The sequence below is a fragment of the Microcaecilia unicolor genome, chromosome 1 (assembly GCF_901765095.1).
Source record: "Microcaecilia unicolor chromosome 1, aMicUni1.1, whole genome shotgun sequence".
Lineage (NCBI taxonomy): Eukaryota > Metazoa > Chordata > Amphibia > Gymnophiona > Siphonopidae > Microcaecilia > Microcaecilia unicolor.
Window position 1 is genome coordinate 717277756 of NC_044031.1, and position 23506 is coordinate 717301261.

At 42.9% G+C, this 23506-nt stretch overlaps 1 protein-coding gene across 7 annotated transcripts in view; it reads left to right on the top strand.

The window, feature by feature from the left end:
• SEMA6D (semaphorin 6D) overlaps positions 1–23506 on the top strand; it is a 131163-nt gene that overhangs the window by 80562 nt on the left and 27095 nt on the right. For 6 of the 7 annotated variants that reach the window (XM_030189468.1, XM_030189496.1, XM_030189489.1 and 3 more), the window contains exons 2-9: positions 2216–2374; positions 2746–2857; positions 3519–3579; positions 3670–3732; positions 3870–3971; positions 11484–11574; positions 21353–21472; positions 22038–22126. In XM_030189468.1, coding sequence (XP_030045328.1) covers positions 2266–2374; positions 2746–2857; positions 3519–3579; positions 3670–3732; positions 3870–3971; positions 11484–11574; positions 21353–21472; positions 22038–22126 — 747 coding nt within the window. In that variant the 5' untranslated portion in view covers positions 2216–2265. Of the gene's footprint in view, positions 1–2215; positions 2375–2728; positions 2858–3518; positions 3580–3669; positions 3733–3869; positions 3972–11483; positions 11575–21352; positions 21473–22037; positions 22127–23506 lie in introns of those variants that run through there. The other variant, XM_030189500.1, reaches the window with a different exon arrangement.

Consider the following 23506-nt stretch of genomic DNA (forward strand, 5'->3'; position numbering starts at 1 on the left):
TGCCCCCTAGGGTGCCCGGTTGGTGTCCTGGCATGTCAGGGGGACCAGTGCACTACGAATCCTGGCCCCTCCCACGACCATATGCCTTGGATTTGTTCGTTTTTGAGTTGGGCGCCTTCAGTTTCCATTATCGCTGAAAAACGAAACCCCCCAGCTCAAATCCACACAAATCCGATGCATTTGCCGGGCACAAACCGTATTATCGAAAACAAAAAGATGGGTGCCCATTGTTTTCGAAAATACGGTCTGTCCCGCCCCTTCACGTACCTGTTCTCGGACATAGACGCCCATGGAGATGGGCGTTCGCGTTCGATTATGCCCCTCTATGCGTACTATTATGCGCCTAATACACCCAGTGTGCACCAAAATGATAGATCTGGCTACACCACTAGTATTATTATTATTATTATTATTATTAAAATATGTAAGGGGATAGTGGGGGAGAGGCTTAGGTGCTGAAGGTTTAATTTCTGTTTTCTTATGGAAGTTAACAAATCATTTGCTTGTAACCGTTGTATACTTTAGAGATATACTGTACATATGAGTACTAATGGGTGGTTTCTGTATGCAACTGGTTTCAATAAAATATTATTGAAGTTAATGTATAGCATTATGCTTAGCAGATAGTGATGATATTCACAAAACATCAACTAGCAGCTTTCTGCCTAAGAGACTGTCACATGAAATCCAATGTACCTCTCTAGTGAAGAGACTCTATAGGATTATTAGAATAGTCATGCAGTTTAATTGCCCTATCGTAACATAGCAACATAGTAGATGATGGCAGACCAAGACCCATTCAGTCCATCCAGTCTGCCCAATAATATAAACTCATAGCGTAAGGTATGATGTGATACTAGATATGCATACTTGAATTTGATTTGTCCTTGCCATTTTCAGGGCACAGACCTTAGAAGTCTACCTAGCACCAGCCTTGTTCTCCAACTACTGAATCTATCATCGAAGCCCCACACCAGCCCATCCAAATCTGTCGCCACGATCAGGGCACAGACTGCAGAAGTCTGACTAGGACTGACTTTGCTTCTCAATTACTGGTGTTGCCATCTAACAGGGGCAGGCTGAGAGTGGTCTGGGCCCCTGGTCACTGAGGGTGGTCTGGACCTCCGCCCGACCGCTGCAGGGAGTCTCGGCTGCCATTTCAAAAATATGGCAGTGCTGGGCAGGGGGAATAATGGCAAAAACAATGGGCAGGAAAGAACATGTTCCTCCCCACAGAGGCCACTAGATCACCAGTGCTGCGCCTTTAAAGGTAGGACCGGGGAGGGCTGTAGTATGCAGTAGGCATCTGGGCAGAGCCTCTGGGCCCTCGGGCACTGCCCGGTTGCCCGAAAGGTCAGTTCACCCCTGCCATCTTATCACCGCTAAGCTTGTTTGGTTCCATGCTTTCCATACAGGATTCCTTTGGGTTTATCCCATGCATTTTTCAATACGGTCTGTGCCAGAGCCAGTGGTGGGAGGCAGGGCAGGTGGTTGGCAGGTGGGGATAGTGCTGGGCAGACTTATACGATCTGTGCCCTGGAAAAGACAGGTACAAATCAAGGTAAGGTATACACAAAAAATGACACGTGAGTTTATCTTGTTGGGCAGACTGGGTGGACCATGCAGGTCTTTTTCTGCCGTCATCTACTGTGTTACTATGTTACTTTTCATCTGCACCATCTCCCACGGTAGGGCATTCCAGGCATCTACCAGCCTCTCTCTGTGAAAAAGTGCTTCCTGATATTATTCCTCAGTTGGTCCTCCTGCAATATATATTCATGACCTCTAGTTCTACCACCTTCTCATCTCTGGAAAAGGTTTGTTTATTAAAAAAAACAACTGGAGTTTGAAGGTGTTGGGATCGATGTTCCCCAGAAGCTACAGATATCCAAGTTTCCAAGTTGAATCAGTATTTGATATCCACCACGAATGCCCTAAATTCTGCCTGTTCAGCAGCTGTCATGAAGCTTGAATTATACCAGATAAGCAAATCCCACAGTTAAGACACATGTGGCAGACTCCCTTGCCGTGCCAAGGGAACAATAGTTGGGAGACTTTTGAAAAGGACCAACAGATGTAGGTGTACATAAGCTTTCTGGTCCTTTTAGTTGGTCCTTTATGAGATATCACACATGACTCGGACAAATTCAAATAGAAATTGCTTTTGATTTTATTTCTGCACAGCTGAAATATCACAAACACATTTGTTTTCTAGGTAGAATCACTGTGTTTCCGAGAAGAAAGTATTAAACTTTTTTGCCAACCATGAGGCTGCTTCTGCTTTGGGTCTGTCTGATGCTATTAATTGGATCTCGTTCGCTGGCAGTCAGTTTTCCTGAGGACGATGAACCCATCAATATTGTTGACTATCACTGTAAGTAATCCGCACGTTGTGTTTTACATGGAAAGACACAGGATTTGTTAAGCGTCGTCTTATTGATACACATAAATATGGGTTGCTTAAAATGTTCTATTACTTATGGCTTAGGTTTTTAAGTATATTTGTAGACAGCCTAAGTCATTTGAAAACTAGTTATCTGAAGTGCTTGAACGTAAGTTCAGCAAGTAAGAAAAAAAATCATTTGCTGACATTGAACATCTTTTATTCATTTAAATTCAAGACATTACTAGAGGAATTTAGTTTAAACCCTTCTACACCTAGTATATACAGCTAATCAATGGCCTTTATTGATTTTTTTGCGCTCCATAATACTGAGTGATGGTGTAGCCCATTTTTACTTGCAGATTCAAGGCAATATCCAGTATTTAGAGGACGCCCTTCAGGCAACGATTCGCAGCACAGTTTGGATTTCCAACTGATGTTGAAAATTCGAGACACTCTTTATATTGCTGGCAGGTAATTTTCCTTTAATCTGATTATTAGATTCCAAGTCTTTTCTTTCCTGAGTTGTGATAATGCATGCAAGTCATTACCAAAAAGTATGGCTATATTTAGGAAATTAAGAACACATCTTCAGGAGAACTGCATGAAATTTAACCTGCGTACAAGTGAGAGAGAACCTGTAGGGACGTGTTTCTGCTTTGTTTGCAGACATGATGGGGTTTTTGAGGAGCTGATAATGAGAATGGGGGGAGGAGCAACCATAATCTGAATAAGATCTGATCCAGGTCACCTTTGCCTCGGAGTGACATATTGAGGAGGTTATAGAAAAACACCTGAAGTATTTGCATACTGATAGATGTGTCTGTATGTATCACAAAGTTATAATAACATGTGCTATACCAGTCTCTGAAAACATGTAATGGAAAAAGCGAGAAAGCAAATGCACTATCCGAAAACATCACCCTGATTGAAAAGGCTGCCCTCGTCCTCCTTTGACTAGACCAAAAAAAAAAAAATCTCTATATATCTATATCTCTTCATGACATGTTCTTTCTCTGTGGCAAGTGTTTTAAAAAATAGATCTGTTACAAGTCTATATGAAAGAAATGTGAACCTCATATTTTTTGTCTACATGCATGTTCCAGTGATGAACATTTTTTCTTGTTTCCAACAGGGATCAGGTCTACAGCGTGAGCTTAAACGATGTTCCAAAAGCAGAAGTTACTCCAAGCAAGGCAAGCAGAAATACCCATGTTGATTTAATTTCACAGTCAAGAGTTTTTCCAGCATGAGAAATAAATGTTGTTTTGCTTTGATTTAAACAGAAACTGACATGGCGGTCAGGGCCTGCAGACAGAAAAAACTGTGCTATGAAAGGAAAGCACAAAGTAAGTATTCCATAGAAAGGACCTGAATTTACAGCAGGGAAAAGGCTAAACGTAACAAAGAAAAGACAAATCCATCCCTTGACCCCATGAGTGAAGCCTGTGGTTAATGCCACTTTTCTTTTTCTTTTCGGTTGAAGGAGGAATGCCACAATTTTATTAAAGTCTTTGTTCCAAGAAATGATGAGATGGTTTTTGTCTGTGGTACAAACGCCTTTAATCCCACGTGCAGATACTACAGGGTAAGTGTATTTTATGTTGATATATTGGAAGGGCAGTGATTTCAACCTAATATGACACTGGAATATTCTGTTTACTCATAAATGTGATTGGCTCAACTAATTTTATCTCTGTCTATATCTCTCTATCCAGTTCAAGGATTTGAGATATATCCCAAATCCCTGAACTCTGCGTATTAACTGCTTGAGTTTCAGACTCTGTTTTGCTATTCAGTATGTGGGGTACAATTGTTTCACAGAAATGCACATACACAGTACAGATCATTGCACCTTAATTCATTACTAAATTTAATATTTGTAATCTATAACTGATCAAGAAACATCTCTTCAGCTGCACTTCAGAAAGAAAAATATTTCATCTGTACTATATATGGGCTCTTTTACTAAGTCCTATTAAGCACTTACCTCTGGATTATATAAATGGCATTCAAGTTAGGCACACAAATTTGTGTGTGATCCTGAAATCCGCACACAAATAAAAAAAATGAGTCATTAACGATCAATAATTGGCTGTTAATAAGCAATTATTGACTTTATTTGAACCCAATTTTGATTTGCATGTGGATCTAGTTGCCAAAATCCTCTCACGAGCAATTCAAAAGGGGGACGTGGCCATGGAAGGGAAAGGGGCAGGTCAAGGGCGTTCACAGAAAATGCGCGCAGTGCAACAGAGTTCTGGGGATGCATGCCCAACTTGCGCACCAGGATTTACACCAGATTTCAGTTGTTATACGTCTTGACACCCAATGTTGGGCATATGAATCCCTGTGAATCCCTGCTAGGTGCTCCTCTATAAAGGGTGGTCATCCTGGAGTGACCTGCGCTGAGTGCAGATTTATCCCGGCGCCTGTTTTTCAATGCCACTTACTGAATCCGGGAGATAATGCACAGTTTAAAAGGCTTTGCTTTAGTTTTGCAATTAAGTGCTTTCTGTGTTAAACACATGTCATGAAAGGAGAATGGATGTGGTAGGCATTTTGGAGGATTCTAGAAAGGATGCTAAAAATATGGCCACTAAGTGCGAATTCTATAATGGCATTTGTATGCGAAATTGCCATAATAGAATAGAATGCAAGTCTACATGCTTGCACCTACGTTTAGGCACAAGTACTTCGCCATGTGAAAGGCTGGTGTAAATGCTGGCATCTAAAGTAGACACGCATGTAAGTGATAGTGTTCTATAACCTATGTGCGCAACTGCAAGACACGCCCCAGACTGCTCATTGGAACGCTTCTTATGTAGTTGCGTGCTAGAGCATTTAAGTACTATGGGCCTGATATTCAGCCAGCAGCGGGCAGCACATTTAATGTCCGCCGCCAGTGTTAAATCCAGATATTCATTGCTGGGCCGTTTCTGGTGATCGGCATTGAATATCTGGGTTTATTTTGGCACTAAATATCGGCTATGCCAATATTCGGCACTAACCGGTAAACCTTTTAGCAGTAAAAGATAGGCCTGCTATTTAAGTGGCCTATTTTGACTGCTCAACATAGTCATTTTGGCACTGCATATCCCTGCCTAACTGGCTAGCCGCTTACTGGGATATTCAGTGCGAGATAACTAGTTATCTCCTGCCGAATATCCGCAGTTAGGCGCTTAAATGCTGTTTAACCGGACAGGAGTCGTTCCTGGCCGGTTAAATAGTTTTGAATATCAGGAGGTACGTGTATAGAATAGCGCCTGAGAGCAGTTTCACGTATACCTACAAATTAGTATCAATTAGCACCAATTAATACTACCTAAGGTCTATTGTTGGTACTTAATACTAATTGCCAGTTATTTTTAAGTTAAGCAGGCAAATGTCACTATTCTATAACTCGCGCACAAAAATTTGCTTGCTAGTCAGCAGCTTGTCCATTCAACTTTTTAGAATCCAAGGGTTTGCAATTAGCACACTTAAATAGAGGGGTCCTTTTACCAAGCTGCGGGAAAAAGAACCCTGCACTAGTGGCGGGGGCAGTTTTTCCCACGTGCCAGGGCCCTTTTTGCTGCAGTGGGTAAAAAGACCCCAGGCACACATGGCCATACAGTAAGAGAACTCTTATTCATGGCCATGCAACGGGGAGTCCTTCCCATTGAGGTGGCGATAAGGGCTCCCACACTAACCTGGCAGTAACCGGGCAGCAATTGCATTCCAGGGGTTTTCTTTTTACCCCAGAAATGGCATTTGCTCGGGGTGGAACTATCACTGGCAGACGCATTGGGCTGGCTGTAGTCCTGGAAGATCCAGCTGTAAGCCCATGTTAGACTTACCACTGCTCTGTTAAATGGCCCCAGTGTGCGCTAATCAACGCTTTTGCAGATAGCAAGGGACCATTTACTGACTCCTAAATAGGAGACACTAAATACTTACATAAGAGCATAAGAATAGCCATAATGGGTCAGACCAGTGGTCCATCTAGCACAGTATCCTGTTTCCAAAAGTGGTCAATCGAGGTCACAAGTACCTGGCAGAAACCCAAATAGTAGCAGCATTCCATGCTACCAGTCCCAGGGCAAGCAGTGGCTTTCCCATGATTGTCTCAATAGAAGACTATGGACATTTCTTCCAGGAACTTGTCCAAACCTTTTTTAAACCCAGATATGCTAATCTCTTTTACTACAAAAGAACATAAGCATTGCTGTACTGGGTCAGACCAAAGATCCATCAAGCCCAACATCCTGTTTACAACAATGGCCAACCCAGATTACAAGTACCTGGCAAGATCCCAAAACAGTACAGTACATTTTATGCTGCTTATCCTAGAAATAAGCAGTGTAATTAAATAATGGCTTATAGACTTTTCTATTAGGAAGCTAGCCAAACCTTTTTTTAAATGCCGCTAAGCTAACTGCTCTTATCACATTCTCTGGCAACAAATTCCAGAGTTTAATTACACATTAAGTGAAGAAATATTTTCTCCGATTTGTTTTAAATTTACTACTTTGTAGCTTCATTGTGGGCCCCCCCTAGTTCTAGTATTTTTGGAAAGAGTAAACAAGCGATTCATGTCTACCCTTTCCACTCCACTCATTATTTTATGACCTCTATTATATCTCCCCTCAGCCTTCTTTTCTCCAAGCTGAAGAGCCCTAGCTGCTTTAGCCATTCCTCACAGGGAAGTCGTCCCTTCCCCTTTATCATTTTCATCACCCTTCTCTGTACCTTTTCTAATTCCACTATATCTTTTTTGAGATGCAGTGACCAGAATTGCTCACAGTATTCGAGGTGCAGTCTCACCATGGAGCAATAACAAAGGCATTATAACATCCTCATTTTTGTTTTTTGTTGTTGTTACATTTGTACCCCACGCTTTCCCACTCATGGCAGGCTCAATGCGGCTAAACATATAAACACAGGGGTACTGGTTCCAAATCTTCACAATAAATCCTATATATATATAGAACTCAGCTCTCCAAAAAGTCAAAGTATATCTAATATGAGGAGGAAATCGCCTCAAGAAAAAGCCCCTCCCAACATTACTTAATATATGGGACAAAGGCTATGCTTCATCATCATGGGCGTTTCAATCAAACCAACTCCTCTTATTATTATGGATAATCCTTTAAAGTAGTTTTGCTAAATGTTCAGACAAAGCCACTGTGCCAAATATGCTGTATATAACAGTTCAACTTAACTTTGGCGAATTTCAGGCTTTCTCCTTTCTGACCGTGGTTTAACTGTGGTCAACGGTCCCGTTTCACATTTCGCTGCTTCAGGACCCCAGCCATATGTTCACCCGGTTTTTTATAGCATATCCTATGCAAAAGGAGAAAACATTATTAATCCTTAAATCCTATCTGGTAAAATAATCTTTTTACTTCTACCTTGGCTTACTCTCCGTTCAATCTTGCCGACGGTAGCATGAAGGGCAAAGACTTTCTAAACATGGCGGTCTTATGAATGTTCATTCTGACGTCACACGCTCCCATCGCTATCCAATCCTAAGCGTTTCAGTTGCAGAGAACCAGCCCACTTTCTTAAAGGAAACCATCCATTTATATTCAATACTTTATCATAGAAAATGCATCCATTCTATCTTTCCATTTAAACCCCCTGGACTCATTGAATTCAATCGAAAGATCCATTGCTGTTCTTTTCGTAAAAGCCATCGACTGGCTTCTTCCCCCTGCTTGTGCCAGTCTACTTGTTGTAAAACTACACATCTAAGTGTGGTAAACTCATGTGACATCTCATTACAATGTATTGCCAGCGGCGAAGTAGTCTTCTTAGTGGAGATGACACTTTTATGTTCTATAAGGCGGACATACAATTTTCTGCTGGTTTGACCCACATAAATCTTCTTACATGGGCACTGAATACAATAGACAACGCCTTTAGATTTGCAAGTAGTATTTACATATAAAGTGTACTTTCTTCCTGACATAGGGTTTACAAATTCTTTTTCCTCTAACATGATCGAACACATCAGACATTCTCCACATTTCCTGTGTCCATTAAAGCTGATGTCTCTCTGCGGCTCAGGTCTTGGCATATATAAAAGCTCTTTTAAGTTATTCCCTCTGCTATATGCCATTCTCACTGTTGATTCCTCAAACTGAGGCAAAGTTTGTACAATATTCCAATGTCTTCTAATAATATTTGAAACCGTATATGCTTGTGAAGTATATTTTAAGACATATGTGTATATATTCTCATCTTGATCATTTTCTCTTTCTGCTGTCTGTAGTAGCAGCTGTCTATCAATATATTTTGCTCTTTTATATGCTTGTCTAACAACTTTTAAAGGATACCCTCCTCAATGCGGCTTACATGGGGCAATGGAGGGTTAAGTGACTTGCCCAGAGTCACAAGGAGCTGCCTGTGCCTGAAGTGGGAATCGAACGCAGTTCCTCAGTTCCCCAGGACCAAAGTCCACCACCCTAACCACTAGGCCACTCCTCCACTTTTCCATTCCTTTCCTAATAATACCTAACATTCTGTTTGCTTTCTTAGCCACCGCCGCACACTGAGCAGAGGGTTTCAACGTATCATCAATGATGACGCCTAGATCCCTTTCCTGGTCAGTGACTCCTAATGTGGAACCTTGCATTATGTAGCTATATTTCAGGTTCCTCTTTCCCACTTCCATCATTTTGCACTTGCTCACATTTGAACATTCAATCTCCCAGTCCCATAAGGTCCTTTTGTAATCTTTCACAATCCTCTTGTGATTTAACAACTTTGAATAACTTTGTATCATCAGCAAATTTAATTACCTCACTAGTTACTGCTATCTCTAGATCATTTATAAATATGTGAAAAAGCAAGGGTCCCAGCACAGACCCCTGGGATGTGGCGACCAGAATTGAACACAATATTTGAGGTGCGGTCGCACCGTGGAGCAAAACAAAGGCATTATAACATCCTCTTTCCATTATAACATCCTTTTCCTCTTTATTAGGAACATCCTCATTTTTGTTTTCCATTTCTTTCCTAATAATTCGAAAGTGCCCCTCCACATCCTATCTTATGACTCTCCAATTTCTTCTGGAATCTTTCATGAGGTAATTTGTCAAATGCCATCTGCAAATGTAATCACCTCACTTGTCATTCTGATTTCCAGATTATTTATAAATATGTTTACTAGCACCATGCGGCACTCCACTGTTCACCCTCCTCCATTGACAGAAATAGCCATTTATCTCAATACCGTCTGTTTTCTGTCCAATAACCAATTCCTAATCCAGAAAAGAACATTGCCTCCTATTCCATGTCTCTAATTTTCTCAGGAATCTCTCATGAGGAACTTTGTCAAAAGCTTTCTAAAAATCTAGATACACTACAACCGGCTCACCTTTATCCACATGTTTATGCACCCCTTCAAAGAAGTGAAACAAATTGGTGAGGCAAGACTTCCCTGGCTGAATCCATGCTGATTCTGTCCCATTAAACCATGCTCATTTATGTGTTCTGTAATTTTATTCCTTTTAATAGTTTCCAGTATTTCACCCAGCATTGACGTCAGGCTTACCAGCCTATAATTTCCCGGATCACCCCAGAACCCTTTCTAAAAATCAGTGTCACATTGGCCACCCTTCAATTTTCAGGTACTATGGATGATTTTAACGACAGGTTACAGACTACTAACAACAGATCAGGAATTTCATGTTTGAATTCTTTCAGTACCCTTGGATGCATGCCAGGCAGTCCAGGTGATTTACTACTCTTTGTTGATTTGGCTCAGTACATCTTCCAGGTACACCGAGATTTCTTTTAGTTCCTCTGCATCATCACCCTTATAGGTAGATATCTTACATCTTCATCTGTAAAGACCACAGCAAAGAATTCATTCAGTTTTTCCACTATGGCCTTGCCTTTTTGAGTGCCCTTTTTGCTCCTTCATGATCTAACAGTCCCATAGATTCCCTCGTAGACTTTCTGCTTCTGATGTACCTGAAAAAGTTGTTTCTCTGAGTTTTGCATCTTGGGCAAGTTTTTCTTCATATTCTTCTTTAGCCTTCTTTTCAATGCTTTGCATCTAATTTGCCAGTGTTTATGTTGCTTCTTATTTTCTTCATTTGGGTCCTTTTTCCATTCTTTGATGGACATGCTTTTGACTGTAATAGCCTCTTTCACTTCACCTTTTAACCATGCTGGCTGTTGTTCTCTCTTCTTTACACCTTTGTAAATTGTCTGTCTGTATTTTTAGATTGTAAGCTCTATTGAGCCGGGACTGTCTCTCTGTGTCAGGTGTTCAGCGCTGCGTGCGTCTGGTAGCGCTATACAAATGTTAATAATAATAATAAATATGTGGCATGCATCTGGTCTGGGCTTCCAAGATGGTATTTTGAAACAACATCCATGCGCTCAGCAAATTTAACATGGCTCCTATAAGGGGAAATACTAGGGATGCTCCCCAGTGGTTGCTGTGCTAAATTTGCAGCTACCACATGGTGAAGTCCTGTGTTAAGCTATGGCAATTTCAAATTGGTTCATGTGAAAGTTTAAGAGCCAAAGTATCCTCTATAGACCTATTATATTTATTACAAATTGGACCCATTGCCATCATATGGTTTGGGAATTGCTTGTCCATAAAGTCAGTTTGACAGGGCTGTTTTTAAGCCATTTTACCTGTGTAATAGGCAGGTAAAAATTCTGGCAACCAAAATATTAACAAGAATTCAGATGACAGAATAAAGGTTTTTCCATCCTGTAATGTTCTTTTCTGTGTTACCCTGTACCATAATCTGAGTCATTCAGTCTGTGTCTTCATGGCTTATCAGATCTTACAAGTATGTCACACAGGCTACAAAAGGCACTCCCTGGTATGTGTGTAGTTGTGAGTTTGCTTTGTGAAATGTCTTTGGACAATTCATTTGGAAAGCTGATTTCCAGTTAGCTCTCTGTAGCTTATTTCATATTTGTGTTTTATTCTACCTTCCCCAATAGTTAAATTACAAGTTGTAGATTGTAATGTTGGTTATGTTTCCACTTAAATTCTAATGGCATAATGACATGGCAGGGACAAACATGTCAAATTGTGGTTTACATTTCTAATAGAGTTAAACCTAGCTCTATTTTTGTTCTCCAGCTGAACACTTTAGAGTCTGATGGGGAAGAAATAAGTGGTTTGGCAAGATGTCCATTTGATGCCAGACAAACCAATGTTGCACTATTTGCAGGTATGAACTTTTGCAATGATGACTCGCATGATTAATAACATTCAAACTGCTAGAAGGTTGTAAAAGAAAACACTGGAGTATTGTATGTATGCCAAGCTACAGCACTTATACAAATAGTTTCTAATGTCCTGGACTAGGTGTTGAGACTCAGCTGCCCTGTTAAAGAAAAACATTGAACAGGTCAGAGTCCTTACCCCCACCCCGGTTAAGCTGTGATACTAGCTAAATAACACCAGTTCCAAAGATCAGTAACTGTCTTCTCATTGAGAAGACAGTTGCTGATCTTTGGAACGCGTGTTATTTAGCTAGTATCACAGCTTAACAGGGGTGGGGTTAAGGACTCTGACCTGCTGACATCAGTGTTTTCAACTTAGAAACTGCTGTGCACCAACAGCTAGCAGCACCTACAGGAATCCAGGACTGCCAGCAGCTCAGAGCACTGAGCCCAACCGTTATCAGCCTTTGAGCCCCCTCAGAATAAAGGCCTAAGCAGAATCACTCTTTGCCATTTCACTAGTTCTACTCCACTAGCCTTCTGTCATTGTATTGGTAAAGGTAGTCCCCTGTACACGAGTACCCAGTTGTGAACAACTTATGAGATCTACCACTTGTGTGACAGTTTCTTGGCAGACTCATAGTGGTGTGGTTTGCCATTGCCTTCCCCAGTCATCTCCTCCCTCCCCCGCCCCACCACACACACACACACTTTTTCCGAGTAAGCCAGGCACTCCTTTACTGATCAAAAGTAGATGGATGGTTGAACTGGCCAGATGCCAGCTACCTGACAGATATTCCCATGCTAGTACAGGATTTGAACTCAGGTAATAGGCAGAGTAGGCAAACGACTTACCGACTGTACCACAAAGCTTCTTTGGCTGGTGTAAGTGCTTATGCCTAAAATATAGGCATGTATATAACTGTTAACGCTAGTATTCTGTAAAAAAAAAAAAAAGTAGGCATCTATTTTCACAGAGGAGGCTCCAAATAGGCCAGTCCTTGCGTCTAATAATAGGCAGCCCTTTATAGAATGACCCTCCAAAAGTAACTGGACTTTCAGTTTGAGAAATATTGTCAAAAACATAAATAAGTGATTGATGTGCAAGACGTGTATGGTACCTCATTGAGGAGCCTGTTTACTCAGCTGCCTGAGCTGTTATCACGCATGTTAGCAGTTAGCCTGTAGAGAATTGGTGACGACTACACCTTACCGCTAATGTGCCAGAAGTTACCTTGTGTTAGCTGTAATATCGGCCCTCACACTACTTCCTCACTTCATCAAAACATTAAACAACAGAAACCCAATAATACGATGGCAAAATAAATGGCAGCTGCATCACATTAACAAGTTACAACTCACAGGAAAATCTCAAATAACAGTGAAACCCTTCATGTCACACTTCCAATAACCCCCCCCCCCCCCCAACCCATTCACAGACAGCATTTTCTTAATGCCCAATCCCAACTACAATAATTCCTTGCTGGTTGCTCATATCCTCTCAGCTGGCCAGTATCAATCTAGCCAAATACAGCTCCATCAAAAATTTACAGTTCCAATCCTGAAGGCTCACAGTGCTGCTGGGCCCCCTTACATACACTTGAGGCAGTGATGCTCTCGAGCTTCTAACCTCCCCCTCCCCTCTTTTTCCATCAAAACTATTCACACACTCACAACAAGGCCCCTCTGTGATCATAATTCACCACAGCTCCCCCCAGTGCAGTCCCTTCCAAAACTACCATAGAATTAAACACAGGAAGGACAGGTGGGAATCCTACATACCCAGCTACCCATCCCTCACCAGCCACCCTCCCAAAAATGCCTGCTCACTCAAAAACAGTGCCCTTTTCACCACACCGCTCACCCCTCTTCCCTCTCTACAGCACACTCGCTCTCATAATTATGACCTCCCCCCCCCCCCCTCTACTACCACCACCAATTCATCTTCCTCTGTCTTCTCCCCTAGCAAATATATGTAATTGATCTACAGCTGCGTCTTGGGCTCAGCCATGTTTTAACACCCAAATATCATCATTCAGGCATCTTTTAATACAGCAGATAACAGAAGGCAGTTAAGGCTCCTGAACAGGTGTAGCTCACTGTATCACATTCTCTACCATTCAGTTCACAGACAATAAAGAAATTTTGTGTGCATTAATTGAATACCAAATGTTAGGAATGCCCCCAGCAGCTAATGTGGAGGTTTTACAGTTATTGCACATTCATTTTGGCTGTTATCTTGTGATAACTGCAAAATATTGCCACACTTTAGTAAATTGACCCTTGTATGTGCTTTCTGATTAACAAAAAATTATTTTTATTAGGGCTGCATTTTAATCACAGTTAACTCTGTGATTAATTCATTAATCGTTAATTGCAGTTAAAAAAAAATTAAGCACACTGCAGCTTCTTCTTTCTCCACCAAACATTTCTTCTGCTCTTTTCCACTCCCATCCCCTGTCCTCAACACAATCTGACATCTGTTCCCCTGTTCGCAATTCAACATCAGCTCCCCACACTAGTGTATAGTCTTTTGTTGATCCTCACCAATAGCAGAGTTGTACATATGGGACTAGGTTCTATATATGATACCTAAAAAATTGGCACCGAAACAAAACATGCCTAGGTATATTCTATAAAGTGTACCTAATTTAGGCACTCTTTATAGATTAAGCCTAAATCTTTGCACGGTTTATAGAATACACCAAGTACCCATCCACGCGCAAAATTTGGAGTAAATGCTGACGCCTAAATTACACGCAGATCGGGTGTATTCTACAACCATGCACATGACCCGCCCATTCCACGCCCATGGCCACAGCCCCTTTTCAACTTTGTGACTTAGAATTTACGTGCATCATGTTATAGAATACGCTTAGACAGTTCTGCGCGTAAATTCTAATTTATGCCAATTAGTGTCAATAATTGTCAATCAATGGCACTGATTAGCTTGTTAACTAATTAAATTGCATGCGCAAATCCAACATATGACTGGATTTACATGCACAACTTAAGTCGCACTATATAGAATTCAGGGGATGATGCCTGCAGCCTGGTCCAAGCTTTCACTCTGTCCCATCCTGCCCAGGCAGGAACAGGAAGTGATGTCAGAAGAGGCAGGATGGGCCAGAGGGAAAACTTTGGAGCAGGCCACAGGTAGCATTTGTGCAACGCTGCCACTGTTGGGGACCAACAGAAGAACACCTTTAAGGTACAGCAATGCAAGGGGGGGGGATTGAGAGGAAGGACAGATGCTGAACCCCCGGGTAGGGGTGGGGAGTGAACTACAGACCACCAATGGAAGCTATGGCCAAGGCAATGAGTTGCAGCAACGATGAGATGAGCTTGGTGCTGCTTACCACCAAAGTTGTGTTCTTAGTTATGGGGGTGGGTGGAGGGGAAGGAAAGAGAGGTGCTGGACTATGGGAGGGAAGAAGGGAAGAGAGAGATAATGGGCCTTACAAAAGAAAGAGACATAATGGACCTGGGGAAGAGAAGAGGGGGAGGGAAGGAATAGAAAGAGAGAGATGTTGGATCTGGGCATGGGAAAGAGGGAGGGAAATCAGTCCTGTAAAGAAGGGATATTATCAATTCTGTAGGGAAGGGGAATAGAATTGATATACTTCCTTTCCATTACGTTCATTCCCACTATTCCAGGACAAGTGGGTAGTTATGTCCATCAACCAGCAGGTGGAGATAGAGAATACAGAACTGAGCACCACTACATAGCTCCCTGCTAGCAGCTCAGCTCCGCAGTATCTTCTGTCTCCAGCAGGTGGATGGACAGACTTACTCTGTCTCTGGTTCTGAGGCCTTGCTCCTGGTCCAGTTGGTCAACTGGTTCCCGGTTGAGCATAGTGGGCAGACATACCTGGTTGTGCTGGGTCCCTCTCGTGCTTTCCCCTCCTGGAGTGTTCTGCATTCTTATGGGAGCATGCTGAGCAACCAGTCTGCTTTAGAAGATAAGGAACAGTGCAGGCAGCGCAGTGAGTTTGGCGGGCCGGTGGTGCTGTGCCCTGCCGTGACAGGGGGGGTGGCTGTGTCCCCTGGGAGCATGGACCCCAGGTAGTGTGTTCTCTGCTGTGCTTTGGGCCGCAAGACGTTCTTGGGAGCGATTTGTGTCTGTGCTCAAAAAAAAAACATTTTATGCTTGAGTTGTGCTGCGCTCCAGTTTAATAAAAAAAAAGCGCACGAAAGACAAGGGAGTGTGTAGTGCAGTGCGCCACATGCCTTCCCGCGCTGCCCCACTGGGAGTGTGAGGAGCTGCACGTCTCGCAGCGGCAGGGTTCCTCCTCGGGCTGCTGCACGGTGTGCAGTCCGGTTCCCGAGTGGAGGGGTTGAGTCGGGGCTCACACACAGAGCGCCTTCAGTCGCAGCAATGTGTTTCTTGCAGCTCTGGTCCCCAGTGCAGTGTCTCGGTGCTTCACTACTACTACTTGACATTTCTATAGCGCTACTAGGGTTATGCAGCGCTGTACAATTTAACAAAAAGGGGCTTCACCTCAGAGGGAGGCGGGAATAGTAGCCATTTTGTTCTCTGCTGGCGCGAGGGCCTGTGCAGACAGCATTAGCAGTGGGGATCTCTTCAGGGGCAGGGGGCTTGTTCACTTGCCTTCTGGGCTTGTTCACTTGCTCTGCCAGACTTTGGGTTGGTGCAAGTAGTCCCTTTTCCAGCGGCCCTAGCATCTCCTGGGGGTCAGGGGACGGGGTTTTTCCCGCTGGCTCCCAGGGGTTTGCAGCGGTTAACACGTGGAGTTTTCGTTTTGTTTTGCTGCAGTTGAGCTGCTCTATGGGGTCTCCTCTGTCAGAGCCCTTGGTGGAGGGTAAGCTCCCTCTGGCTTTTTTTGCCTCGCAGGGGGGGGGGATTCCTAGCAGTCTGCTGGTGGGGGAGTCCAGCTTGTTAATGGACGGAGTAGTGACACTTCGGTTGTGTCTTCAGCTGGTTTGCAGAGTCCCTCAATATAGAGACAGACTTGCTCAGTCGATACGCTCTGGTTTCCAGCAGAGGGAGCGGTTGGTCGAGCCATTTTCAGCTTGTGGCCTAGTCCTATGTCTAGGTCCTCGGTGCTTCAGCCACCACCGAGCATTGAACTCTAAGGATCTATTCGCCCTGCGATGGTTGTGTCTGAGTGAGAGACCTCTGTATGCCTTCCCCTATGCCGATTTTAGGCCGGCTGTGGGGGAGAGTGGCAGACCTTTGGGAATGGGAAATGGGACTTGATATACCGCCTTTCTGTGGTATTTTGCAACTACCTTCAAAGCGGTTTACATATATACAGGTACTTATTTTGTACCTGGGGCAGTGGAGGGTTAAGTGACTTGCCCACAGTCACAAGGAGCTGCAGCGAGAATCGAACCCAGTTCCCCAGGATCAAAGTCCGCTGCACTAACCACTAGGCTACTCCTCTACTGGGACAGGGTGATCTTGGTCTCCAGCTTGGCCATGGCTTCCATGGTATGCAGATCTCATGAGGCTCCTGATTAAGGAGCCATTGTGATTTCCTCAATGTCGAGGTCTTTCTGTCGGGGCCTAGTGGCCATTGAGGTTCTCGCCCCCCTTTCCTTTGGTCCTGTGGCCTGGCCCTGGAGAGGACTCGGCTGCGGAAGAAAGGTTATTCGCTTTCAATGGTGGTTTCCCTGCTTCGGGCCGGGAAGCGCTCTTTCTCATCGGCGTCTGCCAGAGTATGTTTCTAAGTCTGGCATGCTGTGAGGTTTTGGGTCACCATTGCGTCCTCTCTGGGCTACTTTCTGGCTTTTTGGCAGGAGGGAAATTCATGGGGGCTAGTGCTGTAGGTCCAGTGGGGGTTCTGGCTTGCTTTCAGGGCTGCTTGCAGGAGTCATCTTTAGCTGCTCCTTCTGGACTAAGTTCTTTTTCTGGTCCTTCAGGTGCTTCAGCACTCCCCGTTTGAGCCTGTTGATAGGTGGCCCTCGTTCTATGGCACCATGGTTTAGTTGGCTAAAGCACCTGTCTAGTTCTCTCTTTGTCCACGGTGTTCTTTGAGGTGTTTCTGTCAACCTGTTGCTTCTCACAACTTCAGTCTCTTTCTGTCTTGGAAGGTCCCTTTATCTGTTTTTCAGAGGCAGGAGTCTCACTTGGGGCAGTACCATGCTTCTTGCCTTAGTGTTTATTGGTCTTTCTTTTTCCATAGTCAGCGGTCTGTTTTTTGGAAGCTTCTGGTTTTAGCAGGGCGTTCTTGCATTTCACAGTTCCCAATGTTTTTTGCCATTTGTTTGGTCCTATTGGGCTGTTTTGTAAACAGCAGGGGAGTCTCACATTGCCCAAGGCTTTCTTTGCCTGGTGGGTGAAGGTGGCTGTGGTCTCAGCCTGTATCCTGGGAGGCACGACTCAGGTTGAACGCTCTCCTGGACGTGAGGCTACGTCTTGGGCGGAGGCTTCGTTGTCTTCTCTGATGGCTATCTGTAGGTCAGCGGCGTACGCTTCGCTTCAGTAAGTATGGTAGAATGGCTCATGCCGCTCAGGCAGCAGCTACATTTGGGGCGTTAGTTCTGCATATGGGAGATTCGGCTTCCCACCTTCGTAGGGATAGCTTTTGAACATCCCACTTGTCCAGGAATAGTGGGAATGAACGTAATGGAAGGAGAAATTAGGTCTTACCTGATAATTTTCTTTCCATTAGTTCTTCACACTATTCCAGGAGCCCTCCAGTGGTGCAACACCTGTGTTGGTGGCTCTATGTACAGCCTTTGTATCCTGTTTTCCAGGGGCCTTATCTTTGAATGGTTCTTGGGGCTGGATATGTTGATTGCTGACCATGCTCCTGGTTGGGTGTGTTTTCTTCCTTGCTTGAGGACAGATACTGAGAAGCTGAGCTGCTAGCAGGGAGCTAAGTAGTGGTGTTCAGTTCTGTATTCTCTATCTCCACCTGCTGGCTGATGGACATAACTACCCACTTGTCCTGGAATAGTGTGAAGAACTAATGGAAAGAAAATTATCAGGTAAGACCTAATTTCTCCTTATGTGGTTACAATCAAAGTGGTTTACATATTATATACAGGTACTTATTTTATACCTGGGGCAATGGAGGGTTAAGCGACTTGCCCAGAATCACAAGGAGCTACAGTGGGAAATAAAAAAAATTAAATACAATACCTTTAATTGTGTGATCAATCAAGATTTAAACATTTTTTAGTTGTGTGATTAACTGCGATTAACAATCTTTTTTATTGAAATGCAGCCCTAATTCTTATGTTATATAATCCGCTATGAGTAGGGTTCTTCCCTTGTAATAGATGGGTGACGTACAAGTTTTCATAAACAAAATGTAAATTTAGTTTAACGTCAGCATTTATAATCTGCTTAACATTTAAGTTCAAAGCAGAGGACAGATCGGTTTAAAATAACATTGTACAATATAACATTTTAGCATATCCTTACATAGATCTACATCCCACGTTCTCAAGTGATAAGTGAAGAAAGACGTTTTGTTGAGAGTGGGGAACACAAAATAAACCATGAAACTAAAGACAACATCTATTTTGGTATTTTTATTTTGTCCATAGGCACTTAATTTCCCTCATTTTAAGTTCTGTAAGGAAAAACAAAAGACAATGAGTTCTTTTGCTAGTCAGACATTAATATGTGAAATAGTCACTGTTATGGTTCCTAATATTCCCATTGCATAATAGTAATGAAAAATAATTTATAGTGTATATTATCTCACTTATTGGAGTGTGCACCCAAGAGATTAACAAAGTGTAGCTCACATAAAAATGTATTAAGGAAAATGTGTAAGTGTGGTTGTTGTGCTCTCAGTTTATGGTCAAAACTAATGTTTGATGACTGTCTTCAGTTTATTCCATAATCAAACTATAATTACAACTATGCCAAGTAGAGGAGCGGCCTAGTGGTTAGAGCAGCAGACGGTGAACCAGAGAAAGCGGGGTTTGAATCTTAGTGATGTTCTTAGGTATAAAATGAAGGCTAGATTTATTAACCCATGTTGTTATATTAAAATTTGCCCCCAGCTATGCCAACAATATGCATTACCACTGTGTGGGCCTGAGGTGAAACTGGGTGAGCCCCTGCCCACCTGGGCCCACTGGTGCCTACGCCACTGCTGCGAAGATGTGATATTCACCCTACAGAAAGTTAAATAAGTCAATCACATTAGGCCGTTTAGTTTTTCCCCCACATAAATCCTCTCTGCAGGTAAACACATGCCAGTTCCAAAGATTACATCTGTTGTTAGAGTCTGGATGCGAAATATTTGGACCAGGAAAGTAAAGGGATTTTTTAGGGAAAGAATATAGAGCAAGTGGTAATACTATGGCACCTATGAAAAAAAAGTGATTATTATTTTTTTTTTGTTACATTTGTACCCCGCACTTTCCCACTCATGGCAGGTTCAATGTGGCTTACATGGGGCAATGGAGGGTTAAGTGACTTGCCCAGAGTCACAAGGAGCTGCCTGTGCCTGAAGTGGGAATCGAACTCAGTTCCTCAGGACCAAAGTCCACCACCCTAACCACTAGGCCACTCCTCCACTGTTGCTACTAGTTGAGATTCCACTAGCAACATTCCATGTAGAAGTCGGCCCTTGCAGATCACCAATGTGGCCACGCAGGCTTCTGCTTCTGTGAGTCTGACGTGCAGGACGTCAGACTCACAGAAGCAGAAGTCTGCACAGCCTTCTACATGGAATGTTGCTAGTGGAATAGCAACATTCCATGTAGAATCTCCAATAGTAGCAACATTCCATGTAGAATGTCCAATAGTATCTATTTTATTTTTGTTACATTTGTACCCTTCGCTTTCCCACTCATGGCAGGCTCAATGCGGCTTACATGGGGCAATGGAGGGTTAAGTGACTTGCCCACAGTCACAAGGAGCTGCCTGTGCCTGAAGTGGGAATCGAACTCAGTTCCTCAGGACCAAAGTCCACCACCCTAACCACTAATCTAGTAACAGGGCTTTTTGGTTTTTCAAGGAGTTAAGGGGAATGAAGAAGGTACATAGGAGTTTGGAGAGAAAATGGAAGTGTTCTCTTACTCAGAACATATGGACTATAACCAAAAAGTGAAAGAAGTGAATCCGCAGTTTTTACTACCAAATTAAAGAATCCTTGTATAAACTACATGATCTCTTTGACGTGGTGAATAGACTGCGAAAGAAGCCAAAGGTCTTGATAGAGACCAGAATAGATCATAGAAATGATATATTAAAAGCTACCCAGTTAGCAACTTATTTTGAGAATAAAGTGCAGGCTATTACTGTGTGAGACTTTACCGCTAGGTCAATGGCTGGTAGTAAGGTCGCAGACCCAAAATGGACGTGCAGCAATTTTTATTTTGCCGCACATCCATTTTCATCAAAAGTTTTAAAATGGCCTTTTTTATAGGCGCGCTGAGAAATGGATTGGCGTGCGCTTACACTACCGCAAAGCATTTTTCAGTGCACCTTAGTGAAAGGACCCCCGTAGAGAATTGAGGCCAATCCTGGTGGAGCAGTAGCTGGCAATATCAGCACAGCGTCCAGAAGTGGGTAGGGTGTAGAGGAGATTATCTGCTAACCCTTAGCCCTAGAGGTAGTTCTGCTGAAATATGATGTGCATTGGTGTGGGATTGTGAGTGCTAGCTTGCACAGATTCCACAGGGCATATTTCCTATTTGTCACCAAGTACAACAACTTCTGTTCATGGCGTAATTACTGTGAGACTTTTTATCACATCATGCTAGAAGAGAGACGGAGCGATAAAAATCAATTGAAGTAGAAACACTGCTTTTAGGGTGGCGAAGTAATGCAATCTTTTGGTTTCTCTGTAGATGGGAAATTATATTCGGCAACTATGGCAGATTTCCAAGCTAGCGATGCCGTTATCTATCGCAGTATGGGAGATGGATTTGCTCTAAGAACTATTAAATATGATTCTAAGTGGCTAAAAGGTAATGGTGAAAAATGCTCCTTTCCTGTTGTACTGCGGGCAATGACCCTGAAATGTTAATTCATTGACTAAAAAGGTAAAATGTATTCTAAGCTTATTTATACATAAGGTTGTTATTCTGCATGTTTTTTTAAATGTTGAGATTTCTTTTAGTTTAACAATATGTCATATGGTGGGCTGATCAATCAAGGTTCTTATTTAAAGTGGAACTTTTTCCTGTTAAATAGGTTAATGATTAAATCTGTGTTAGCAAAGAACTTAGCCTTCATTTGAAACCGTTGAGACTTTTTTTTTTTACCGTCCATTAACTGACATTAAAGACTACAAGCTCATTTCAGTTTGAATATACTCAGATGTAGATGTTGTAAAATCTCCTGAAAACTGCCCTACTCAATGGTTTACATGCAGCAAAAAGACTGACCTGGGCTGATATAGTGCCGTGCTTTGCGATTTGGGTCTGATTTTTAAAAGGGGAAGAATGAAAGAAAATACATTTTAGATGTCAGTCTGCTTTTTCTAGTATTTTTAAGCTAACAGACTTAAAAAGTCTCCTGTTTTTCTTACAGAACCACACTTCCTCCATGCCATAGAATATGGAAACTATGTTTATTTCTTCTTCCGAGAAATTGCTGTAGAGCATAATAATTTAGGCAAGGTGAGTACAATTGCACAGAAAACCTACCCACTTCAATCAGTGTTTACTCTGTAGGCATGTCATTTAAATGCTGACTGAAGCTTTTTTTTTTATTATTCAACAAAGTCTTTCATTGGAAAGTACTACTTGATGCATTGCAGCAAAAGTACAAGTCATAAGTAAACAACACCATAGAATTATGAAAGCAATTGTATATATCAAGAGTGCAATACAAAGTATCTTCCTCTCATAATAGTCACTCTCATTAAACAGCAAGGAGTAGAAGATGAGATTCAGCTCCGTATTTTAGCATTTAAATAACATAGAGGGGCATAATTGAATGAAAACGTCTATCTCCATGGATGTTTATCTCCGAGAACGGGTCCGTGAAGGGGCGGACCGAACCGTATTTTCGAAAAAAATAGACGTCCATGTTTTATTCAACAATTTGTGAGCTGGGCGTTTTTGTTTTTCAGTGATAATGGAAAATGAAAGCGCCCAGCTCAAAAACGAATAAATCCAAGGCATTTGTTTGTGGGAGGGGCCAGGAGTCGTAGTGCACTGGTCCCCCTCACATGCCAGGACACCAACCGGGCACCCTAGGGGGCACTTTTACAAAAACAAAAAAAAAGGTAAAAGAGCTCCCAGGTGCATAGCACCCTTCCCTTGTGTGTTGAGCCCCCCAAATCCCCCTCAAAACCCACTGCCCACAAGTCTACACCATTACTATAGCCCTAAGGGATGAAGGGGGGCACCTACATGTGGGTACAGTGGGTTTGGGGGGGTTGGACGACTAAGCATTAAGCAGCACAATTGTAACAGGTAGGGTGGGGGATGGGCCTGGGTCCACCTGCCTGAAGTCCACTGCACCCCCTAACAACTCCTCCAGTGACCTGCATACTGCTGTCAGGGAGGTGGGTATGACATTTGAGGGTGAAAATAAAAAGTTGTGAAACATCATTTTTTGTGGTGGGAGGGGGTTAGTGACCACTGGGGGAGTCAGGGGAGGTCATCCCCGATTCCCTCTGGTGGTAATCTGGTCATTTAGGGCACTTTTTGGGGCCTTATTCGTGAAAAAACAGGGTCCAGGAAAAGTGCCCTAAATTCTAGATACAAACGCATACTTTTTTTCCATTATTGGCGAAAGGCACCCATCTCTCCTCGGCCGATAACCACGCCCCAGTTCCACCTTCGTCACACCTCCGACACGCCCCCATCAACTTTGTACGCTTCCGCGATTGAGTGCAGTTGAAAACGTCCAAAATCGGCTTTCCATTATACCGATTTATTCGTTTTTATGAGATAAACGTCTATCTCCCGATTTGGGTCGCAATCTAGGCGTTTTTCTCTTTCAATTATACGGTGGAAAGTAACATAGTAGATGACGGCAGAAAAAGACCT